Here is a 23996-nt window from a genome sequence, read left to right as displayed (position 1 = left end):
AAATAAAATGTCAAAGCTCAAATGAATGTCATGAGAACATTATAAGAGTGTGATGAAACTGGTTTATTTTCTGTCATTTCAGTAATCTAAAGTATAACCGCTTGCGTGTATAGGACATTTATATCTTGAGAGCTCAACAAAACCCTGCCCCTCCAATTGCGGTTGGCTTCCCCAGCAGTGGTCTCAGGACTAGCTTCATATTACTTGAGCACGGATTAAAGATTATACTCTCGTATTTCTGTCTCTTGTTAGAGACAATCAGACTACTCATAAAAAGTTTCCTCCGATAGAAAGGATTATATATGTAGCATTACTAGTCAACCTAAAATGTAATAAATCAACTAGTCAGCCAAGCATAATGTGAAGCCTCAGATTATATACCCTCCATAAGCAGTGCATGTACATTGAGGTCATAAATGCTATGTGTTTTCTGAACATTTTACCAAAACTAAATCGCTCCTTTAAGATTAAAGTTTTCAAAAATTTCTTAAAATTATGGATCCACAGGTTTTTAATTAAAGGAAGGCAGATTATCTAGACGGCAATAACCTCTGTATTGGTGAGACTCCAGAACAGCCGGCTGGGAAAGATTCTTAATAAACATAGAAGGCTGTGCAGTGAAGCAGCTCTGAGTGCAGCTGTCACATCCGAAGCGGAGCAGGCACCAGGTCTGCTAAATCCCAAACAAGTCAGCAGAAACTTCGCAGAGGGAGTTGGCCTGCATGCAGTCTCAGAGCTGGTGGTAACGTACTATGTCCATTCCCACTACCAAACACCACTGCAATTTGGATTTTGTTTTCTAAAGATTCTTAGCTCCTGCTTAACTATTTATTCAGTGCTCTATTTCAGGATACGATTACTTTGACGGAGCAAATTCTAATATCAGAAATATGTTTCCTAAGACAACTTGTTATTTTATGTATTGTCCTCTTAAAACAAACAGCACATCGCTGATCTTTAATATTGACTCTTAAGAGTGGGGACATGATGGACATGCAGATATCACTTTTCTAAATCAAAACGGAGTATCTAATCCTCTTGAACTTGTATCACTGTATAATACATGTGCTCAGCTATTACTCACTATTATTCAGTAGGACGCTGGGTGGGTGTAGATAGCCTGTGGTGTAAGAACCACTGATGGTGTGGCAGCTGGGATTTAACACCTGTCTCCTGGTGCTGCAGGGAATGGAATAGATATAGAATAGATATACAGATGCTATGGCAGTTCCTGTAAATTATGTACAGATAAAATATATCATAAAAATATCTGTCATTGCTGCTTTTACTACCCAATGTTTCACTCTGAAGGACACACATAGCTAAATCAATCCTTAGTATGGTTGAGAACTTAATGTACTACTTTGTTTTTTTAGCACTCGCTTAAACTTTTCCAGTTGAGGTTAGATTTTTTTATTTTTTTTTAAGCAAAAAAGGGTTCTGCCTGAAATATAAATTCAAAGCTTGATCATAACACCTGGAAGCTGTTAAGAATTTGTGTATACTTGCCGGGGAATTGGATTAACAGCAAATGTAACCAGAGGCCCTTTAAAAAGACCTTAAAAAGTATCTTGCCTATGTAAGCACATTATTTCGAAAATCTGTTCCCAGCTGTGCCCTGTCAGCCAAAGGACCAAATGCATTGTACTGATCGCTCTTTTCACTGCTAGCTAAGCTCCTAGTCTGCATGTATACCGACTGATTCATCATAGACACATCACTATGGGGGGAAAGCCCCCGCCACAAGTAGTTCACAGGTTCAAACATGATTTAACATTATCAAAACAGTATAATTTTTTTATAAAGGGAACATCCTGATTGTTTTGTTCCTGTTTTGCAATTGGAGACAAATACCGAATCTTAGTATAAATTTCCAGGAGATATTCTGTGTGCACTATGCAAGGGAAGGTGCCTTTCATTACTGAACCACGGTATGTCTTCAGGTATTTTCTGCATGTCTAGCGTAAGTAATAAGGCAGCAAATTATAGAGGTCTGTTTTTCTATAAGTTACTATATTTCTAAAATCAAACTAATTTAGTGGCAGTAGTAGTCATGTTAGTGTTTAACACATTTACATCTATATATAAGAAATACTATCTACTGGTGACAGTCCATATTTTAAACTGCAGTCCAAATAGGATACAGACGTTGGGCACTGGACTCTAGTATTTACCATTGTACACTGCTAACCCGCATTGTCTGTACCAATTATAAGTCTGCTTTAAATACTACTAAGACCCTTGTTCATATTATTGTTGTGAGCCTCCATCAGGGGTTCTGTGGTGGTTTCCGTCACTTTTGATGGCAAGAATAGTGCAGCATGCAGCACTATTCTTACCACGAAAATGACGGAAACCCGATTGACCACATTGTATCTATGGCGTACTTCAGTCAACGAATCCGTCATAAGATGGAATTGTCACAATGGCATGATTTCCATTATAAACGCTAGTATGAATAACAGTTGTTTTCATTTAGGTTTTACAAAGCCTGGCTTTTTTTTTACGATAAGTCTCCACACCTTTACTGTCCTTGGTGCCTCTTCTGCGAAAACCAAGCATCAGAACAGCAGCACTAAGAAGATTTTTAGGCAGGAAACTTATGAATACTGGATGACCAATAGCATTTATTTTTTATTACTGCAGCATAATATCCTAGTGCTGCTTAGATTCCCAGGACCTCTGGCTCACATCCCAGTAATGCCGGACCTTACACACACCCTTTATAAAGCTCTGAAGCAATGGCCTATAAATTAGGTACCAAAAAGTTTCACGTAGAACCTAGACCACTGGTTTGGTCCCTAGTGGTTTAGAAGTACAAACATAGTTGCTTACGAAATAATAAAATATTAAATATACAGTATAAGGCTCACGGGATACAAATAATAGAAATCTTATAGGAAAAAAGACGATTATCTTTAAAATAACTGAATAAAAATGTGAATAGCTACATACTAGTCATATTAAAGATGAATACATATGATCACACATTATATAACATTATCACATATACCTATAACTGCGGTGTTTCTATTAGCACTTTAAAGCAATGCAGGGCCATGTATAGTGTGAGCAAAGCCACAGTTAACCCCTTCCCGCTCCTTGACGTACTATTACGTCATGGCAGCTGTATCGTTCGCGCTCCATGCCGTAATAGTACGTCTCGGGAGTAACGGCCGTTTCGGCCGTCCTCCCGACACATACAGGAGCTGTGACGCTGCTGTCTTGTTCAGCAGCTGTCACAGCTCCTACAGCGGGGACCGATCGCTGTGTCCCCGCTGATTAACCCCTTAAAAGCCGCGTTCTATAGAGATCGCGGCTTTTTAGAGGTTAAGCTGCCATCGCCGGCCTGCTACGCGATAGCGGCCGGCGATGGTGACTATGGCAACCGGACACCAAACAATGGCGTCCGGCTATGCCATAGACGGAAGCCTAGTGGGTCCTGACAACGTCAGGACCCACTATGCTTGCTGTCAGTGAGTAGCTGACAGTTCTAATACACTGCACTACGCATGTAGTGCAGTGTATTAGAATAGCGATCAGGGCCTCCTGCCCTCATGTCCCCTAGTGGGACAAAGTAATAAAGTAAAAAAAAAGTTAAAAAAAGTTGTGTAAAAATAAGAAAATAAAAGATTTAAAAGTATTAAAAGTAAAAATCCCCCTTTTTCCCTTATCAGTCCTTTATTATTAATTAAAATATATAAACAAACAAATCAACTATACATAATTGGTATCGCCGCGTCCGTAACGGCCTGAACTACAAAATTATTTCGTTATTTATCCCGCACGGTGAACGCCGTAAAAGAAAATAATAATAAACCGAACCACAATCACAATTCTTTGGTCACTTCACCTCCCAAAAAATGGAATAAAAAGAGATCAAAAAGTCGCATGTACCGAAAAATGGTACTGATCGAAACTACAGTTCGTTACGCAAAAAATAAGTCCTCGCACGGCTTTATTGATTGAAAAATAAAAACGTTATGGCTCTTAGACCTCATTCACACGGCAGGGTTTCCCGTCCGGGTGCCGGCCGTTCATAAATCGGCCGGCACCCGGCTGCATTAGGAATGATAGACCCCTAATGGGGCTATTCACACGACCGATTTTTTGACGGCCGGAAAATCCGGCCGTCAAAAAATAGGACATGCTCTATCTTTGCCCGGACACCCGGCCGCCCGGCTCCCATAGAAGTCTATGGGGCCGGGTATTACACGGCCATCACCGGAATGTGTTCCGAGTGATGGCCGGGTTTCCCGGCGCTTGCGCTCTATCTCCTCCTCCTCACAGCGCAGAGTGCATGTGAGGAGGAGGAGTTGATGCCATTCTGACGAATGGCATCGCTGCACACTGTGTTGCAGGGCCGGGGTGTACAGCAGGTGGAGGGAGCGCTGCGCTGGCTCCCTTCCCCTGCTTGTTAAAAGCACCCTGGCTCGGCGACACCTTAGATGGCGCCGCTAGTAGCAGCAGCTGCTGCGGCTGCTACTACTGCAGCGACGCCACTATAGCAGAGCGGGGAGGTATCTCCCCGCTCTGCTATGTGCTAGCCGCACTTTAGCTCCTTGAAGGAGCGGAATCCCCGTGTGTTCGGGGATTCCGCTCCTGAACAGAGCGCTTGATGTCTCTGTCCATATCTGGGCAGTGACATCAGGGGAAACTCCTGAAGCGGAATCCCCGAACACATGGGGATTCCCCTTCAGGAGCTGCCGCTGATGTCACTGTCCGGATCTGCCCGGCCCGGCACGGATGCATAACTTTATGCAAACCGGCCGGGCAGAATGGCCGATTTTACCGGCCGGCACTCGGGCTCGGACCCGACCCGGTCGTGTGAATCCCGCCTTAGAATAAGGCAACACAAAAAGTGAATGATTGTTTACAAAACGTATTTTATTGTGCAAACGCCATAAGACATAAAAAAAAACAATAAACATCTGGTATCGCCGTAATCGTATCGCCCCGCAGAATAAAGTGAATATGTCATTTATAGCGCACGGTGAACGCTGTAAAAAAAAAACGAAAAAAAGAACAATCGTACAATTGCTGTTTTTTAGTCACCACGCCACCTAAAAATAGAATAAAAACTGATCAAAAAGCCGCATGCACCCCAAGAAAACTACAATGGATTCCTCAAGGGGTCTAGTTTCCAAATTGGGGTCACTTTTGGGGGGTTCCCAATGTTTTGGCACCACAAGACCTCTTCAAACCGGACATGGTGCCTAATAAAAAAGAGGCTTCAAAATCCACTAGGTGCTCCTTTGCTTCGGAGGCCGATGCTTCAGTCCATTACCGCACTAGGGCCACATGTGGGATATTTCTAAAAACTGCAGAATCTGGGCAATACGTATTAAGTTGCGTTTCTCTGATAAATCCTTTTGTGTTATAAAAAAAATGGTATAAAGAGGATTTTCTGACAAAAAAAAAAAAGTAAATTTCACCTCTACTTTGCTCTAAATTCCCGTGAAACACCTAAAGGGTCCATAAACTTTCTAAATGCTGTTGTGAATACTTTGAGGGGTCTAGTTTCTAAAATGGGGTGTTTGATAGGGGTTTCTAATATATGGGCCCCTCAAAGCAACTTCAGAACTGAACTGGAACCTAAAAAAATAAATAAATGAGGCAATACTTCGCTTCTTACATTATACTGATAATGAGCCGTGCCCACCCCGAGATGACCCCAGTTTTGACCGTTTGTATAAACAGAGACCCCTATTAGACCGTTCCAGTGCCCGGTTTTCCCCAGCATACACCCCTGAGAAGTGTATTTCTATTGATGAGTCCCTGGTACATTTTAAAGGGAGGGTTCAATTCCGCCAGTACCTGCCGGGTAAGAGGGCAAGGTATGGCGTGAAGATGTATAAGCTGTGAGAGTGCATCAGGGTATACCTACAGGTTTAGGATATATGAAAGAAAGGCCACCCCCAAACCAGACTGCATCCTGGACTACAATAGGTACATGGGAGGGATGGACTTGTAAGATCAAGCCCTGAAGCCCTACAGCGCCATGCGGTGTGGTATAAGAAGCTGGCCGGGCACATCATACAGATGGCATTGTACAATGCGTACATGCTACGTCGATGTGCAGGCCAGACGGGAACTTTCCTGGAATTTCAAGAGGTGATTATCAAGAACCTAATCTTTAGGGACCAAGAAGGGGGGGCACCCAGTACTTCTGGAAGCGAGCCCACACGCATCGTACCAGGGCGGCAACACTTTCCAGGAGAAGTTCCCGAAACTGGCAAGAAGGGAAAAAGTCAAAAGAGGTGCAAAGTCTGCTATAAGAGGGGGTAAGGGAGGACACAATATATCAATGTGACACGTGTCCCGAATAACCAGAGCTCTGTATGAAAGTGTTTTAAAATTTATCATACATCCCTTGGTTTATAATTTACCCCAATTTTACTTACCCTGATGCACTCCACACAGCTTATCCCGCCTCGTCTTTCCCCTCTGGGCCCTGCTGTGTGTCCAGGCAGCTGATAACAGCCACATGTAGGGTATTGCCATACCCGGGAGAACCCACATTACAGTTTATGGGGTGTAAGTCTCCGGTCAAAATGCTCACTACACATCTAGATGAATGCCTTAAGGGTGTAGTTTTTAAAACGGGGTCACTTCTTGGGGGTTTCAACTGTTCTGGTACCTCAGGGGCTTCTGCATACATGACTTCGCACTAGAAAATCCCCAGTAGGCCAAATGGTGGTCCTTTCCTTCTGAGCCCTCCCATGGGCCCAAACGGCAGTTTATCACAACAAATGGGGTATTGCGGCCCTCAGAACAAATTGCGCAACAGAATGGGGTATTTTGTTTCTTGTGAAAATAAGAAATTTTCAGCCAAAACTACATATTATTTGAAAAAAATAATTTTGTTTTCATTCCCAGCCCAATTCAAATAAGTTCTGTGAAAAAACTATGGGGTCAAAATGGTCACAACACCCATAAATGAAGTCCTTGAGGGGTGTAGTTTCCAAAATGGGGTCATTTGTGGTTGGTTTCTATTGCTTTGATACCTCTGGGGCTCTGCAAATGCGACATGGCACCCGAAAACCAATCCAGCAAAATCTGGACTCCAAAGAACACACAGCGCTCCTTTCCTTCTGAGCCCTCCCATGGGCCCAAACGGCAGTTTATCACCACAAATGGGGTATTTCCGCACTCAGGACAAATTGGGCAACAGAATGGAGTATTTTATTTCTTGTGAAAATAAGAATTTTTGAGCTAAAATGACATATTATTGAAAAAAATATATTTTTTTTTAATTCCCAGCCCAATTCAAATTAGTTCTGTGAAGAAACTATGGAGTCTAAATGGTCACATTACCCATAAATGAATTCCTTGAGGGGTGTAGTTTCCAAAATGGGGTCACTTCTGGTGGGTTTCCATTGCTTTGATACCTCTGGGGCTCTGCAAATGCGACATGGCACCCGAAAACCAATCCAGCAAAATCTGTACTCCAAAGAACACACAGCGCTCCTTCCCTTCTGAGGCCTCCCATGGGCCCAAACGGCAGTTTATTGCCACAAATGGGGTATTGATGCACTCAGGAGAAATTGGGCAACAAAATTGAGTATTTTGTTCCCTGTGAAAATAAGAAATTTTGGTAAAAAATTACATCTTATTGGAAAAAATGTCATTTTTTTAATGTCACAGCCCAATTGAAATAGGTGCTGTGAAAAAACTGTGTGGTCAAAATGCTAACAACAACCATAAATGAATTCCTTGAGGGGTGTAGTTTCCAAAATGGGGTCACTTTTGGTGGGTTTCCATTGCTTTGATACCTCTGAGGCTCTGCAAATGCGACATGGCACCCGAAAACCAATCCAACAAAATCTGGACTCCAACAAACATATAGCGCTCCTTTCCTTCTGAGCCCTCCCATGGGCCCAAACGGCAGTTTATCACCACAAATGGGGTATTGCCACACTAAGGACAAATTGGGCAACAAAATGGGGTATTTTGTTCCTTGTGAAAATAAGAAATTTTGATCACAAATGACATTTTATTGGAAAAAATGACATTTTTTTCATTTCAGAGCCCAATTCAAATACGTGCTGTGAAAAAACTGTGCGGTCAAAATGGTAACAACAACCCTAAATGAATTCCTTGAGGGGTGTAGTTTCCAAAATGGGGTCACTATTGGGGGATTCCTACTGTTTTGACACCTCAACACCTCTTCAAACCTGGCATGCTGCCTAAAATATATTCTAATAAAAAAGAGGACTCAAAATGCACTAGGTGCTTCTTTGCTTCTAGGGCTTGTGTTTTAGTCCACAAGCGCACTAGAGCCACATGTGGGACATTTCTAAAAACTGCAGAATCTGGACAATACATATTTAGTAGTGTTTCTCTGGTAAAACCTTCTGTGTTACAGAAAAAAAAATGAATAAAATTGAAATTCAGCAAGAAAAATGAAATTTGCAAATTTCACCTCCACTTTGCTTTAATTCCTGTGAAATGCCTGAAGGGTTAAAAAACTTTCTAACTGCTGTTTTGAATACTTTGAGGGGTCTAGTTTTTAAAATGGGGTGTTTTATCAGGGTTTCTAATACATAGGCCCCACAAAGCCACTTCAGAACTCAAGAGGTACCTTAAAAAAAAGGCTTTTGAAATTTTCTTAAAAATATGAGAAATTGCTGTTTATGTTCTAAGCCTTGTAACGTCCAAGAAAAATAAAAGAATGTTCAAAAAACTATGCCAATCTAAAGTAGACATATGGGAAATGTGAACTAGTAACTATTTTGGGTGGTATAACCGTCTGTTTTACAAGCAGATGCATTTAAATTCTGAAAAATGCAATTTTTTCAAAATTTTCTCTACATTTTGCAATTTTTCACCAATAAACACTGAATATATCGACCAAATTTTACCACGAACATGAAGCCCAATGTGTCACGAGAAAACAATCTCAGAATCGCTTGGGTAGGTTTAAGCATTCCGACGTTATTACCACATAAAGTGAAATATGTCAGATTTGAAAAATGGGCTCTGAGCCTTAAGGCCAAAAATAGGCTGCGTCCTTAAGGGGTTAAAGATCTTTATGATACCAGCATTATCTACTTACTGCAACCCATGGACAGGACTATAGACCTTAAAGTGATTCTCGAGCCAAAAACAAAAAATTAACTATAAACGGCAAATCTACAGTTAACATAACTGGTTGCCTTCTCCTGCTTGTTCCTTACAGCCTTCCCGCGTTCCGGTCCCCGCTGTCTCAGATATGGAGAGCGTTGTCTACAAGTCTGAGGCACGCTCACAACCCCTCCACTGCCCTCGGATGGAGCATCTTGGATACTGGACAAAAGGGACCGGAATGTGGGAACAGAGCCAGGAACAAGCAGAAGGCCACCAGGTATATTAACTACAATTTTTCAGTTTACAGTTATTTTTTTTGTCTTTGACTGAAGGGTCGCTTCAACAGGTAGAAGATATCCATATCCCACAATTGAGCTTTTACCTTTTGCACATATATTTCTAGGACCTTGTTGCCATAGCCCTGAACTGTGACAATAAAGAAGATGAAGATTTATACACTGGTATGTATAATTCTGGTGATTTTACTGTATACTGGATGGGCTCAAGAAGAAGATCCTTCCACTCCAAAACATCAAAAGAGGAGAAATCAGCACAGACGTAGGAGAGTGCCTCTAAAAGGTTCAAATAGAAGGCAAAAACTCATCCAAACTTCACTAATCCCAGTTTCCACATCAAATGTCCCTTTCTACAATGGAGAGGATACCATAGTGCACATCCTACAAGCCGTTCTAGGGGTCAGTGAGAATGCCCCCAGCTACAATATTTTACCAGGTATGATATCATTGAGGCAAGCAGATTTTGAAAATAAATATTAGTCAAGATTATCGTTTTTACCATTTAACTGTATGTCCACCTTTCTAATAATATAGGATGTAATGAAGAATGCAGGAACTTTGCAAATAATCTTGATGAAAAATATCCTACCATTTTGTGTATGCAGCCCTATGCTTCCCCATAGTTAGACTACAACCAAACTCTATATGTAGCCTGATGATGCAGCCATATCTCTAAGGTTTTAGCCCACCACAACAACTTATCACCCATTCAAAGGATAAGTGATGTGTTTTATTGCTGGGGGTGCCAGCATTCAAGAGAATAGGGGTTCCCAATCGCCTGAATAAACAGAGTGGCGCTCGCGAATGTACGATACTGCTTCATTCATTCTCTATAGGACTGCCGGAGATGGACGAGTACAGTGCTATCCGTTCATTCAGGGGACTCGGGACCCCCGTTCTCTTGATCAACGGGGGTAAAAGCAGTGGTACGCCCAGCCCTCAAACACTTATCACCTATCCAGAGGTGGGATAACCCCTTTAATCCCCCTACATCTACTCTCTGTAGTTTATGAAGAAGAGAGGCAGATTATGATCAGATCCCCATCAGCAGTAATCTGTCCAATGTAGAAAAGATAACGACACATAATAGATATCTGCACCATATGTGTAAAACGCAGGCATCACATACATCTATAATAAATGTTCTTCCAATCCTGTGCCCCTCTCCTACAGTCCATGGCTTATTAACAAGAAGAAGGGTCCCATTGAAGTTAGTAACACATGACTGCAGGAACAATAAATAAAAGATTAGTTGCAAAAGTATACATATTCTTAAAAAAGTGGAGAACTCCTTAGATTTTGCTGACAGCTGACATTATTTATTTTTTTAAGTGAAAGTGTGTAAAAAGACTATCCGTATATGTAGTAGTAATAATAATCATCATCATCTTTTAATTCCACCATATTTTCCTCTTTTGGTCAGTTTATGATACTCCTAAATGTGAAAAGTGGTCAACTATGAAATATTATTATTTTGCACTGTCATTTGGGTTTAGGAATCTTTCCTGCCTTCCATTAAAATGAAGCAAAATCTAATTCATAAAGCCACATAATAGTTTAGAGACCCCAATTAAGCACATAATTTATCGTACAATGATGACTTCAACAAAATCTCAAAGAACTGTTGCTAGCAAATTATAGGATGGCAGTTTTAACATGGAATTGAGAAACCGAAAAATCACATTACGTGTGTCCTGTGGTTGAAAAACGCAATGGCAAATACAAGCAAAAAGAAATTGGTACGTTTGTTAACTTCCATAAGAATAAGTCATATATTAGATAGCAGTAATGTAAGACATGGAGCTCAATGACCGCAAACTTGTCTCACATACTCCAAATGACCCAATATCTATATTATTTAGGGTCAGCTGCCAATGGTATAGTGTATAGCTAGCTAAAAAGGACAATTACAAATATTCACATTTTTCTTTAATTCTGACAATACAGTAAGGGCATATCTGAAAATGTAATGTCTGAACAGCTATTTTGAATAACTTGAGGAATTTGCAATTGACAATAGAGCCTTAAACGGGTATTCCTATCTCAATTATTTTTCCCTTCCCTTTTCCCATCTCTTGGTTGTACTTGATGGACATGCGTATTTTTTCAACCATACTAACTATGTAACTATGTAATAAAACAAAATTCCTTTATCCAGCCTCTAAACTGGAGCCAATAAACATGTTAAATCCCCAAAAATTGTATATCTACATGACCTCTCAGTTCCCCCTGGACTACTCCTCATAACCAGTCCTTATCGGATTTGTGGGTTGCCCACGTGACCTCGCTGTAGTAGGGCAGGAGCCCTGCTTCCTTGTTTGTACGCATTTCCAATGCAAGCCCATTCCGAGAACAGCCAATTTGGGCAGCTCCCTGGCTACTGCCCATGCCCGGGAGCCATCGTAATCAAGGGAATTGGTTTCTTTTGGTGCTCGTTTTCGTGTATTTGAAGAAATGCATTGCATAGGGATATTGCATTAAAATGTATATATGTTGATGTGAAATTTATTTTCCCTGTGTATTGGGTGCTGATAAAGAGCTGTCTTACTAATTACAAGTGAAATGATCCCGGACGTCAACAGAACACAAACATATACCTCGCTGTTATATCAGTAAGCTTCTCAGACTCATCTTGATACCTAGAAAAACATTGATGTTATAGGACCATTCTTAACCAAGAATTAACCTCCCAATTTGTGATGCTATCAACAGGTCCTTTTCCAGAGTAACTATATCAGCTACACAGGATTAAAATGGTAAAACAATAAAAACGACTTTTGAATATTAATAAAAACCATATACTAGAATAATAATTCTAGTGTCAAAAAATCAAAAAAGATTTGGGGTATTTAGGCTGGGTTCACACACAGTTTTTTGCAGGCAGAAAATCTGCCTCAAAATTCTGTTTGGAATGCCTGCATGCCGATTTTCGCTGCGTTTTTCGCCCGCGGCCAATGAGCGTTGCGGGAAAAAATGCCGCAAAATACGCTTTCTCTGCCTCCCATTGATGTAAATGGGAGGTCAGAGACGTAAACGCCCGAAGATAAGGCATGTCGCTACTTTTTCCGCTCGTGGGAAAAAAACGCCTCCGTCTCCCATTGAAATTAATGGGAGGCATTCTCAGTCTTTTTTTGGTGTGTTTTCCGACGCGGTTTCCACGTCAAAAAACTCTGTGTGAACTTACCCTAACTGCCATTCACCACAAAACCGTCAATAACAAAATATATATAAAATAATAACAAAGCATATTTTTAGTAACAGATGAAACAAAGAGCAATAATTGATCCCATTCAACAGTATTTTTCATACTGGGAAAAAACATTGTAAATGTTAGCTTGTTTTAGTCAAACTTCTTTGCAGTACTACTTAAGCTGGCCATACACGTGAGGGAAAAGTCGGTTGAACCGGCTGATGTCGACAGGATGGGTCGATAATCTTGTGTGTGTGGGGCCCTGTCAACTGTTTCCTGATAGCATATGGTAGGGGAAAGAGGGATCAGGCATGTTGGATTTCAGCATGATAAGCTGCTGACTCAGGTGTCTGGCAGCGGCTTATGCTGTTCTCCCCATTGAAATAAACATGCACGCTCAACTAGTTTGGTGGAGTCGGCTAAAATAGCTGACGGCTGACAGCTGTGGCATGTGTATGGCCGGCTTTACTTTTCTTTCATCAACATCAATCTGTGAACTTTGATCAACATCAACCTCACCATCAGATTTGAGAAGTCTGTAGGAAATTGCTAAGCCATACAGAGGTGTGGAAATATTACTGTTCATTTTACGAACGGGCTAGATCACTCCAGGAGCTAGTGTGATTTTTTTGTAGAAGCTAGGCTTTAAGAACTTACATAGACATACAAGGAAAACTACCCAAAAAGTTATTCACCAGCAGCACATTTCTGGGTGCATTGACTGCCAGGCCACTGGGATCTGTCCAGTTCTGATCAATGAGTTGCTATAGGCCTTGGTTACATCAGTACAGATAGAAAGTGTGGTATCAACTAAAGATACAACTCTATGTTGACCTCTCCAAATGTGGCAATTCCCTAAATCTGTCCTTGCAGACTTAGCAGCCCAGATTGCCTAACTATGGAGCAGTATGGAAGAATATACTTATTATTCATGAACTCTGCAGTATCTTTTAATGTAAAAGCTGAAATACAAATGATATAACTAATACAAAACATCAAAAAAACATTTAGTAATCTTATTGTACTTTAAATAATTTTCTTCTCTCTCTCTTGTAGCAAAGAAAGGTCACTGTACGGTAAATGGCATAGTAATGTACGATAAAGCAGTGTGGTCTCCTGAGCCTTGCGTCATTTGCATGTGCTCTAACGGGAATGAGATATGTGATGAAACCGTCTGCCCTCCTCTTATGTGTCCCAAGACGGAGATTCCCAATGGTGAATGCTGTCCAGTGTGCAGTCAGACCGGTATGGAATAATTCACATTATCTAACAGAAAGTTACCCTCTTTTGCAGCATATAACAAATGTTTAAGTCTAAGGGTATGTTCACACGCAGTGATCAAAAACGTCTGAAAATATGGAGCTGTTTTCAGGCGAAAACAGCTCCTGATTTTCAGACGTTTTTGTAGCAACTCGCGTTTTTCGCGGCGTATGTTACGGACGTTATTGGAGCTGTTTTTCAATGGAGTCAATGAAAAACGGCTCAAAAACGTCCCAAGAAGTGATATGCACTTCTTTTTCGCGGGTGTCTTTTTACGCACCGTATTTTGACAGCGACGCGTAAAATGACACGGGAACAGAACACCGTAAAACCCATTGAAAGCAATGGGCAGATGTTTGTAGGCATAATGGAGCCGTTTTTTCAGGCGTAATTCGATGCGTAAAACGCCCGAATTACGTCTGAAAACACTGCGTGTGAACATACCCTAACATCTAACACAAACGTCACATTAAGTTAAGTCTCAATTACTAATAAAACACAGCTTTTGCTCCACTACAGCTATTATAAATTATAATTATTATAAAAAAGTCAGAACATATTTTTAGAATTCTTAGATGAAGTGAAGCCAGAGGATAACCAATGTCAATTTGTGGATGTGAAAATCTTTTAAAAGAGTTATTCCTATCATAGAAAGTATTGACATATCGCTGCTATATGCCATCGCTTTCTGATCAGATCGCGACCCCTTTTATTCTCTGAATCGGTAGGGGTCCCTGCAGTCAGACTCCCACTAATCAGAAAGTGATGGCATATTCTAGAAAAATACCATCACTATACAATAATGGGGCCTGGGTGTTTAAGCTAACCAGAGCTCATCGCAATTTGTAAATCACCAAATGAGAAACGGACAAGTACTAAAGGATACTAACTGATTTCTGAAAGATTCTTCTCAGCTGGCCTATAATATTTAAGGTGTACAGGTCAACCCATGGTTGCAATTTAAATTACCAACACATTAGGTTTAAAGAGGCTCTGTCACCACATTATAAGTGCCCTATCTCCTACATAAGGAGATCGGCGCTATAATGTAGGTGACAGTGATGCTTTTTATTTAGAAAAACTATCTATTTTAAACCACTTTATTAATGATTTTTAGCTTTATGCTAATGAGTTTCTTAATGCCCAAGTGGGCGTGTTTTTACTATCGACCAAGTGGGCGTTGTACAGAGGAGTGTATGACGCTGACCAATCAGCGTCATGCACTCCTCTCCATTCATTTACACAGCAGCATCGCGTTCTTACTAGAATACGATGTGCAGCCCCATACACAGACATTAACGTTAATCAAGTGTCCTGATAATAAATATACATTACCTCCAGCTTGGACGTCATGTGTATTCAGAATCCTGACACTTCTGAATCTTTTCTGTGAGATTTCCAGCAAGGGAAACAAAATCTCGTTTACATCGTAATCTCGCGAGATTACGCGTGACTTGCTGGACTCTCACAGAAAAGATTCAGAAGTGTCAGGATTCTGAATTCACATGACGTCCAGGCTGGAGGTAATGTACAGGGTGGGCCATTTATATGGATACACCTAAATAAAATGGGAATAGTTGGTGATATTAACTTCCTGTTTGTGGCACATTAGTATATGGGAGGGGGGAAACTTTTCAAGCTGGGTGTTGACCATGGTGGTCATTTTGAAGTCGGCCATTTTGTATCCAACTTTAGTTTTTTCAATGGGAAGAGGGTCATGTGACACATCAAACTTATCGAGAATTTCACAAGAAAAACAATGGTGTGCTTGGTTTTAACGTTACTTTATTCTTTCATGAGTTATTTACAAGTTTCTGATATATGGGGTACAAAGATAGTGGGGCCATTCTTCATCAATGGAAACCTCAAGGCCACGGGATATCTGAAATTGCTACATGATGATGTGTTTCCCTCTTTATGCACTGAAGCTGGCACGTTCCCTGAGTTTTTCCAGCAAGATGGTGCACCACCACATTATGGGTGTCAGGTCCGAACATTCCTAGATGAACAGTTTCCTGGAAAGTGGATTGGTCATCGTGGGCCAGTTGCATGGCCTCCTAGGTCTACCGATCTGACAACCTTAGACTTTTATCTTTGGGGTCATCTGAAGGCAATTGTCTATGCTGTGAAGATACGAGATGTGCAGCAACTGAAACTATGGATACTGGAAGCCTGTGCTAGCATTTCTTCTGCGGTGTTGCTATCAGTGTGTGAAGAGTGGGAGAAGAGGGTTGCATTGACAATCCAACACAATGGGCAGCACTTTGAACACATTTTATAAGTGGTCAGAAACTTGTAAATAACTCATGAAAGAATAAAGTAACGTTAAAACCAAGCACACCATTGTTTTTCTTGTGAAATTCTCGATAAGTTGGATGCGTCACATGACCCTATTCCCATTGAAAAAACTAAAGTTGGATACAAAATGTACGACTTCAAAATGGCCGCCATGGTCAACACCCAGCTTGAAAAGTTTCCCCCCTCCCATATACTAATGTGCCACAAACAGGAAGTTAATATCACCAACCATTCCCATTTTATTTAGGTGTATCCATATAATTGGCCCACCCTGTATATTCATTATCAGAACACTTGATTAACGTTAATGTCTGTGTATGTGGCTGCACATCGTGTTCTAGTAAGAACGCGATGCTGCTGTGTAAATGAATGGGGAGAATTGTATGACGCTGACTGGTCACTGATTGGTCAGCGTCATACACTCCTCTGTACAACGCCCGCTTGGTCGAAAGTAAAAACACGCCCACTTGGGTTTAAGAAACTCATTAGCATAAAGCTAAAAATCGCTAATAAAGTGGTTTAAAATAGATCGTTTTTCTAAATAAAAAGCATTACTGTCACCTACATTATAGCGCCGATCTCCTTATATAGGAGATATGGCACTTATAATGTGGTGACAGAGCCTCTTTAAACTCCTCGCCAAACCATTTAATGTTGAGAGAATATAAAATGGTTGAAAGGGTAAGTCCCAACATTGTAAATGACTTTAGACAAAGTGAAAAAATATGATTTAAAAAAGAATGCGGCCCAAAGTCCATAATTTAAGAAAAATTTGATAAAAACAACAAACAAACCAGAATTTCCTATTGTTATTATTCATTAGGGATTCCTTTCAAATCCCAAAAGAGTAATTCTTGCAAGTCATGTATATGCCTGACAGCACCTGTATAGGTTAAGATGTCTATCTATCTACAAGCGCTGACATCAAAGGGTTACACCAATCAATCTTTACTTGCCTTGGGAGATCTACTTGCCTTGGGAGAGTCATTTACTATAGAGCAAGAAGGCTTGTAGTACATTAGGAATTATGTGATGTGTTTCCACTGATCCTCAGAACTGGGGCTACTCAGGTGAGTATTAATAGGGTTGTCTCATGGCCCCCTCCCTATGAGCTAGACTGAAGAAATACACGGTAAGAGCGGTCCTGCTCTGGTGTACCTGGCCTGTCAATGCATTACATAGACAGCCGTTTATTTAAATACATCTTTCTGGCCAAAAATCTGATCCTCGTGTGGTAGAGAAGATGGACCAATGGCGAATAATCATTAAAGTATCTGAGGTGAATCTGTGAGGTCAACTGCTCCTTCTCTTACTATTGTGATATGTCAAACTTCATATTTGGTGGACTATGTCACAGAAATACTTATTTGAACAAACGTGAGGAAAACAGTGATAGTCTCTATCACTGTTATGTAATTCAAGCTATGGTTCAAGTGAATACAATAATTTCACAGCAACACAACTTTTTACATTTGCTTTAACTTGAACTCTACTTAAGTAATATTAGTCTGTGCTTCTTGTAAAAATAAGTATAATCAGCAACAGATGCTTGATACCTTCTTATGATACATGTAACATATGCACAGCATGATACTAGGACTGGCATACACATACATGCAAAGCCAAAGCAAAAGGCTTCACGGGGGTCTACAATTTTTGGTTTCTGAAGCTTAGAAAACAAATTGGTTTTAATGTAGGTTAGTAAAATGATTAACTATATTTTAATATAATTAACATTATTTTCTACAATGTTAAATTATTTTCTTTAGCGGTAATCAGGGCTGGATCTATCTATAGGCACAGTGGGGGGAATTTATTATGACTGGCGTTTCATACTCTAGTCATAATAGAAAGAAAGTTGGAGTAAGATGTGACACATAATAAAAGTTTCACACCTTTTGGCCGGTTGTGCGCTTCAATTGTGGCTCAACAACAGCAGCCGTGCGCCATCATTTCCCACCCATCAGCCATAAAATAGAAAAAAACCATATTCACCGTTCCTCTTCTTTTCTTCCCCCTGGGTCCCCTTAGCATTCCAGCCTGGCTCATACAAGGTCTTAATGCTCAGTAGCTGGAAAAAAATTATTCCTCCACTGTCATTTTTGGTTTTATTTTTATGGCGTTCACCGTGCGGTAAAAACGACATGTTAACTTTATTCTGCGGATCAATACGATTACAGTGATACCATATTTATATTGTTTTTTTTTACTACTTTTACAAGGAAAAAAAGTAGTTGCTAAAAAAAAGAATAATAATTGCCTTGTGTCCCTATATTCTGAGAGCCATAACTTTTTATTTTACCATAGATTGAGGTTATTTTTTTGCTGGTCGAGATGTAGTCTTTATTGGTACCATTTTGGGGTACATAAGACTTTTTGATCAATTTTTATATAATTTTTTGTGGGAAATTAAGAGACTAAAAAAACAGCGTTTCATTTTTTTTACAGCGTATATCGTGCGGGTTAAATAATGTTATATTGTAATACTTTTGACTTTTCCGGACGCTACGATACCAATTATGTTTATTTTTTTACATTGCTTTTGGGGGAAAAAAGCTTTTTGTTTTTTGAACTACATTCACACGACAGTGAAAAACGTCCGTTTTCAGAACAATACAGTTCTATGAGTGTATTCACACGGCCATTTTTATTAATCAATCCTTGTAACGGCCGGTAACCAATCCTGGCCAAGGATTTCCCGCACACAGCGCTACTTTGAGCACTGAGCCCGGGGAAGCCCTTGACATTACTATCCATAAATGGACAGTGGTGTCAGGCTTTCAACTGTGTAGTCTCCGGCCAGAGCATCGTGAGATCTCTGGCCGGGGACTCCTGTCTCCCTCTGACCCCCACTGTAGATAGCACTGCCCTGTAGATAGCAGCACATCCCCCCCCATAGATGGCACTCCCCCCTCTCCAGATAGCGCCGCTGTAGCTCCTTGAAGGAGCGGAATCCTCGGCCGACGCTCTGGCCAGGGGATTCCGCTACTTTAGAAGCCCCTGGTGTTACTGTGCATATATGGACAGTGACGTCAGTGGCTATCTCTGGAATCCCCTACCAGAGCGGAATCCCCGGCCGACACTCTGGCCAGGGGATTTCTGCTACTGGAGAAGCCCCTGGTGTTACTGTCCTTATATGGATAGTGACGCCAGGGGCTACCTCTGGAATCTCCTGCCAGAGCGGAATCCCCGGCCGACGCTCTGGTCAGGGGATTCCGCTGCTGGAGAAGCCCCTGGCGTCACTGTCCATATATGGACAGAGCCATCAGGGGCTCCCTCTAGGAGTGAAATTCCCAGCCAGAGGGATTCCGCTCCTAGAGGGAGCTACAATGGCGCAATCTACAGGGGGAAGTGCCATTTACAGGGGGAGTGCTATCTACGGGGGAGCTTAGTTGAAGATAAAAAAAAATTAAAAAGTTATGGCTCTAAGGATATGGAGACACTAAAACATTATTTTATTTAGAAAAAGTGTTTTTTATTGTGTAAAAGTAGTAAAACATTTAAAAACGACATCAGTTTTGTATTGCCGTAATCGTATCGACCCACAGAATAAAGTAAACATGTTGTTCATACTGCACAGAGAATGACGTTAAAAATTTATAAAAAACAGTGAGAGGATTTCTGTGTTTTGGTCTCCTCACCTCCCAAAAAATGTAAGAAAAACTGATCAAAAAAATCGAATATACCCCAAAACGATACTAATAAAAACTGCAGCTTGTCCCATGAAAATGAAGCACTCACACAGCCCGTCAACAGAAAAATAAAAATGTATGACTCTCGGAATGCAAAAATGCAAAACGATGGCAGAGACTAATTTATATGTGCAGTTTTTTTATTTAACCAATATGTAGGACAACCTAAATAGCCCTCTATAAAGAAACTAAATAGATATCAGTAGGTCATATATAATATATTATATGGGGGGAGGGCATATATAAGAAAACGCCCATGACTACGGGTGACGTCAGCAGTGACTCATAACATATTCAGAATAAAAACCTAAAAATAGTCAAAACCATGCTTATACTGATAAAATAAATAATTTTATTGGTACAAGATATAAAAAAAACACATTAAAATCAAAGATGATTATCCCACAGTGTGAAGCAATTGAGGCCAGACAGTTGTCAATAGTTGGATAATAAATACACATAATGTGTTTTGAAAGTATCATGAGTAAGGCTTGGAGTCACTGCAACAATGAAAGCACATTCAGTGCTCTACATAGTGTATAAAATATATAAACACAGGAGACATGTTTTGTGTTCTAAATAATATGCAAAGAGTCCCAGGTCTGAGTAATCATTTGAAGGCAAAGATGCAGTCAGCACCAGAACCAAACAAATGGTTACATAACAAGTATATGTGGATATATAGTATAAGCAACTTACCCATAGATTTGAGCTGTCTGGCATCACACCCGACGTACGTTTCGGCTGAGAGCCTTCGTCTGGGGGTCTTTTAATTTAATTTATATGCACAGCAGTTCTTCACCTAAAACCCCACGTCATCATTTCATAGCCCCCACTGATAGACCCTGTAATTGCAGTGGAGACTATGACATTTTTGGGTCTTGTGCTGCATATGGGGCTAATGAAGAAGTCAAAGAATAGGCAATGCTGGAGTGCGTATATTTAGTACAATACCATGGACACGCTTTAGAAGTGCGACTCCTACCCCAAAAAAACTGGCCTGTGCATAAAGGATTGGTTCAAAGCCTACGTCACTATCCATGGATAATTAATTTTATTATTCATTTACCCCATTATAACATCCTCCTATTATGACCTGATGCACTCCGCCCAGCTTACATATACCCTGATGCACTCCGCCCAGCTTACATATACCCTGATGTACTCTGCACAGCTTATATATACCCTGATGTACTCCGCCCAGCTTACATATACCCTGATGTACTCTGCACAGCTTACATATACCCTGATGCACTCCGCCCAGCTTACATATACCCTGATGTACTCCGCCCAGCTTACATATACCCTGATGTACTCCACATAGCTTACATATACCCTGATGTACTCCACACAGATTACATATGCCCTGATGTACTCCGCACATATTACATATACCCTGATACACTCCGCCCAGCTTACATATGCCCCCACATTATAAATCGAAATACCAGTAATACTCCAAACAAAACAACTACCAAGCAAAATCTGCTCTCCAAAAGCCAAATGGCCCTCTTTCTGAGCCTGGCAGTGTGCCCAAACAGCAGTTTATGACCACATATGGTGTATCACTGTACTCTGGAGAACCCGCTTAACAAATTTATGGCAATAGCAAAAGAATATAAGTAGGCACTGCTGCAATCAAGCATTATATATACATATTATATATATACAAAAAAAAAGGAGGCCCCAAAATCCACTAGGTGCTCCTTTGCTTCTGAGGCCTGTGTTTCAGTCCAATGTAGGGCCACATGTGGGATATTTCTAAACTCTGCAGAATGTGGGCAAGAAATATTGAGTTTAATTTCTCAGGTAAAACCTGCTGTGTTACAGAATTATTTTTTTTATTACAAATGAATTTTGGCAAAAAAAATGAAATTTGTAAATTTCACCTCTACTTTGCTTAAATTCCTGTGAAACGCCTAAAGGGTTAAAACACTTTCTGAATGCTGTTTTGAATACTTTTAGGGGAGCAGTTTTCAAAATGGGGTGTTTTATGGAGGTTTCTAATATATAGACCCCTCAAACCCACTTCAGAACTGAACTTGTCCCTGAAAGAATAGCCTTTTGAAATTTTCTTGAAAATGCGAGAAATTGCTGCTAAAGTTCTAAGCCTTGTAACGTCCTAGAAAAATGAAAGGACATTCAAAAAACAATACCAACATAAAGTAGACATATGGGAAATGTGAAATAGTAATACCACACAAAATAGTTGCTATCTGTTTTACAAGCAGATACATTTAAAATTAGAAAAATAATAATTTTCAGATTTGAAAAAATGAAGCTGGACCTAAAGGCCAAAATGAGCTTGGTCCTGAAGGGGTTAAAGGGGATGGCCACTTTAGGTATACTATTTCTAAATTTGAGACAAACATTAAAATAGGCAACTTACTAATACATTTTTTCTGAGCTGTCCTGCAGCGTTTTGACTACGTGTGATACCAAGTCCCCTGGTTCTCATATATCCTTCTTCACCGACGGCTCGCCGCTCCGTCCATAATATGGCCGCACACTGAGGAACACGTGACAAGAGACGGTAGGTTACAGTCTCCGATAAACCCACTGTGCATGAGCTAGTTTTCTGACTGTCCAGGACCTGTGCAAGCGTAGAGGAAACTAGCACATGCTCAGTGGGTTTTTCGGAGGTTATCGATTGACGCCTCGTCACGTGTCCCTCCATGTGTGGCAATATTATGGACGAAGCGGCGCACTGTCGGTAGGAGAAGGATGTTAATGTTTGACTCACATTTTAAAATAGTATATCGAAGATGACCAATCCCTCTTAACACGAAAACACAGGCCTTATAGCACTGAGCTGATCATCATCTGTCAGTCATCACACAGGAGGACTGAGGACAAGCCCCCGCAGCAGACTTCAGAATGTAATTTTGCATAAGTATTGGGAGAGATAAAGAACATATATATTATTTGTTTTTACAAGCATGTGCTTGTAGTTTTTCTTTAAAGAGGCTCTGTCACCATATTATAAGTGGCCTATCTTCTACATAATGTGATCGGCACTGTAATGTACATAACAGCAGTGTTTTTTATTTAGAAAAACTATCAATTTTGACTGAGTTATGACCTATTTTAGATTTATGCTAATGACTTTCTTAATAGACAACTGGGCATGTTTTTACTTTTTGACCAAGTGGGCGTTGTGGAGAGAAGTGTATGGCGCTGACCAATCAGCGTCATACACTTCTCTTCATTCATTTACTCAGCACATAGTGATCCTGCGTTGTTCACTATGTGCAGTCACATACTCACACATTAACGTTACTGAAGTGCCTTGAGAGTTAATAGACATCGCTTCGAGCCAGGATGCGATGTCTATTCACAATCCCGACACTTCGGTAACGTTTGTGTGGGATTTACAGCACAGCAAGCGTGATCTTGCTGTAAATGACAGCTTACAGCGTGATCTCGTGAGATCACGTGTGCAGTGGTGTAAGTCCCACACAAACGTTACACTTATAAAGTGGTGACAGAGCCTCTTTAAATTAATCTAAAGTCACATTAGAGGTTTTAATATGAGGGCCGGCAAAATACCAGCGGTGCCAAGCAAACGAATCATTCATATAATACATCTCTTCTGATCCTACTTTCAATGAGATCATGATTATATTTAAAAAATTGCACTAATATTTATAACAACCACTTTATGGATCACCAAAGCCAATCTATTACCTGTAAAAAGATTTATGGTACTTTTTTTGGTGCATCGTGGATGTTCCTTTATGATTATAATAATTATCAATAACATATTGATTCAATGCATGTAAATAAAAACAGCAGTCCTCCGAGATCTGTTCACCAGATTGAGCAGACCAATTAAGGCACAGAAAGTTGGAGCATTTACTGTATTCTCATATAAAAGAACAATTCACATTCTCAGTTTAAAAACCCTTTTAAGTGGGATGTCTGCCACTGTAAACTTGACAAAAAGTCTAAGCAGCAGCGAGCTTTATAAACTTTTCCAATCTTTTTCAAATAAACCCCAGCAGTTTTCAAGTCACAAAAAATACCAAACAGTAATGTAATTAACCCCCTTAATGTTAGAGCCTAGTTTGGACCTTAAGGGCAGATTCACACGAACGTTGCGTTTTTGCGCGCGCAAACAACGCGGCGTTTTGCGAGCGCAAAAACCATTTGACAGCTGCGTGTGTCATGCGTGTCTGATGCGCGGCTGAG

At 40.5% G+C, this 23996-nt stretch overlaps 2 protein-coding genes across 3 annotated transcripts in view; one reads left to right on the top strand and one right to left on the bottom strand.

The window, feature by feature from the left end:
• CENPP (centromere protein P) overlaps positions 1-23996 on the bottom strand; it is a 392723-nt gene that overhangs the window by 59214 nt on the left and 309513 nt on the right. The gene's annotated exons all lie outside the window — the stretch shown is intronic.
• Positions 653-23996, top strand: part of ECM2 (extracellular matrix protein 2) — a 57750-nt gene continuing 34406 nt past the window's right edge. The window contains exons 1-3 of the mRNA XM_075832323.1: positions 653-742; positions 9473-9801; positions 13612-13800. Of these exons, the coding sequence (XP_075688438.1) occupies positions 9513-9801; positions 13612-13800 (478 nt within the window). The 5' untranslated portion in view covers positions 653-742; positions 9473-9512. The remainder of the gene's footprint in view (positions 743-9472; positions 9802-13611; positions 13801-23996) is intronic.

This window comes from Rhinoderma darwinii, chromosome 7 (genome assembly GCF_050947455.1).
Source record: "Rhinoderma darwinii isolate aRhiDar2 chromosome 7, aRhiDar2.hap1, whole genome shotgun sequence".
Classification (NCBI taxonomy): domain Eukaryota; kingdom Metazoa; phylum Chordata; class Amphibia; order Anura; family Rhinodermatidae; genus Rhinoderma; species Rhinoderma darwinii.
The sequence above is the reverse complement of the archived record's forward strand: the minus strand, read 5'-3'. Positions and strand labels throughout refer to the sequence as shown.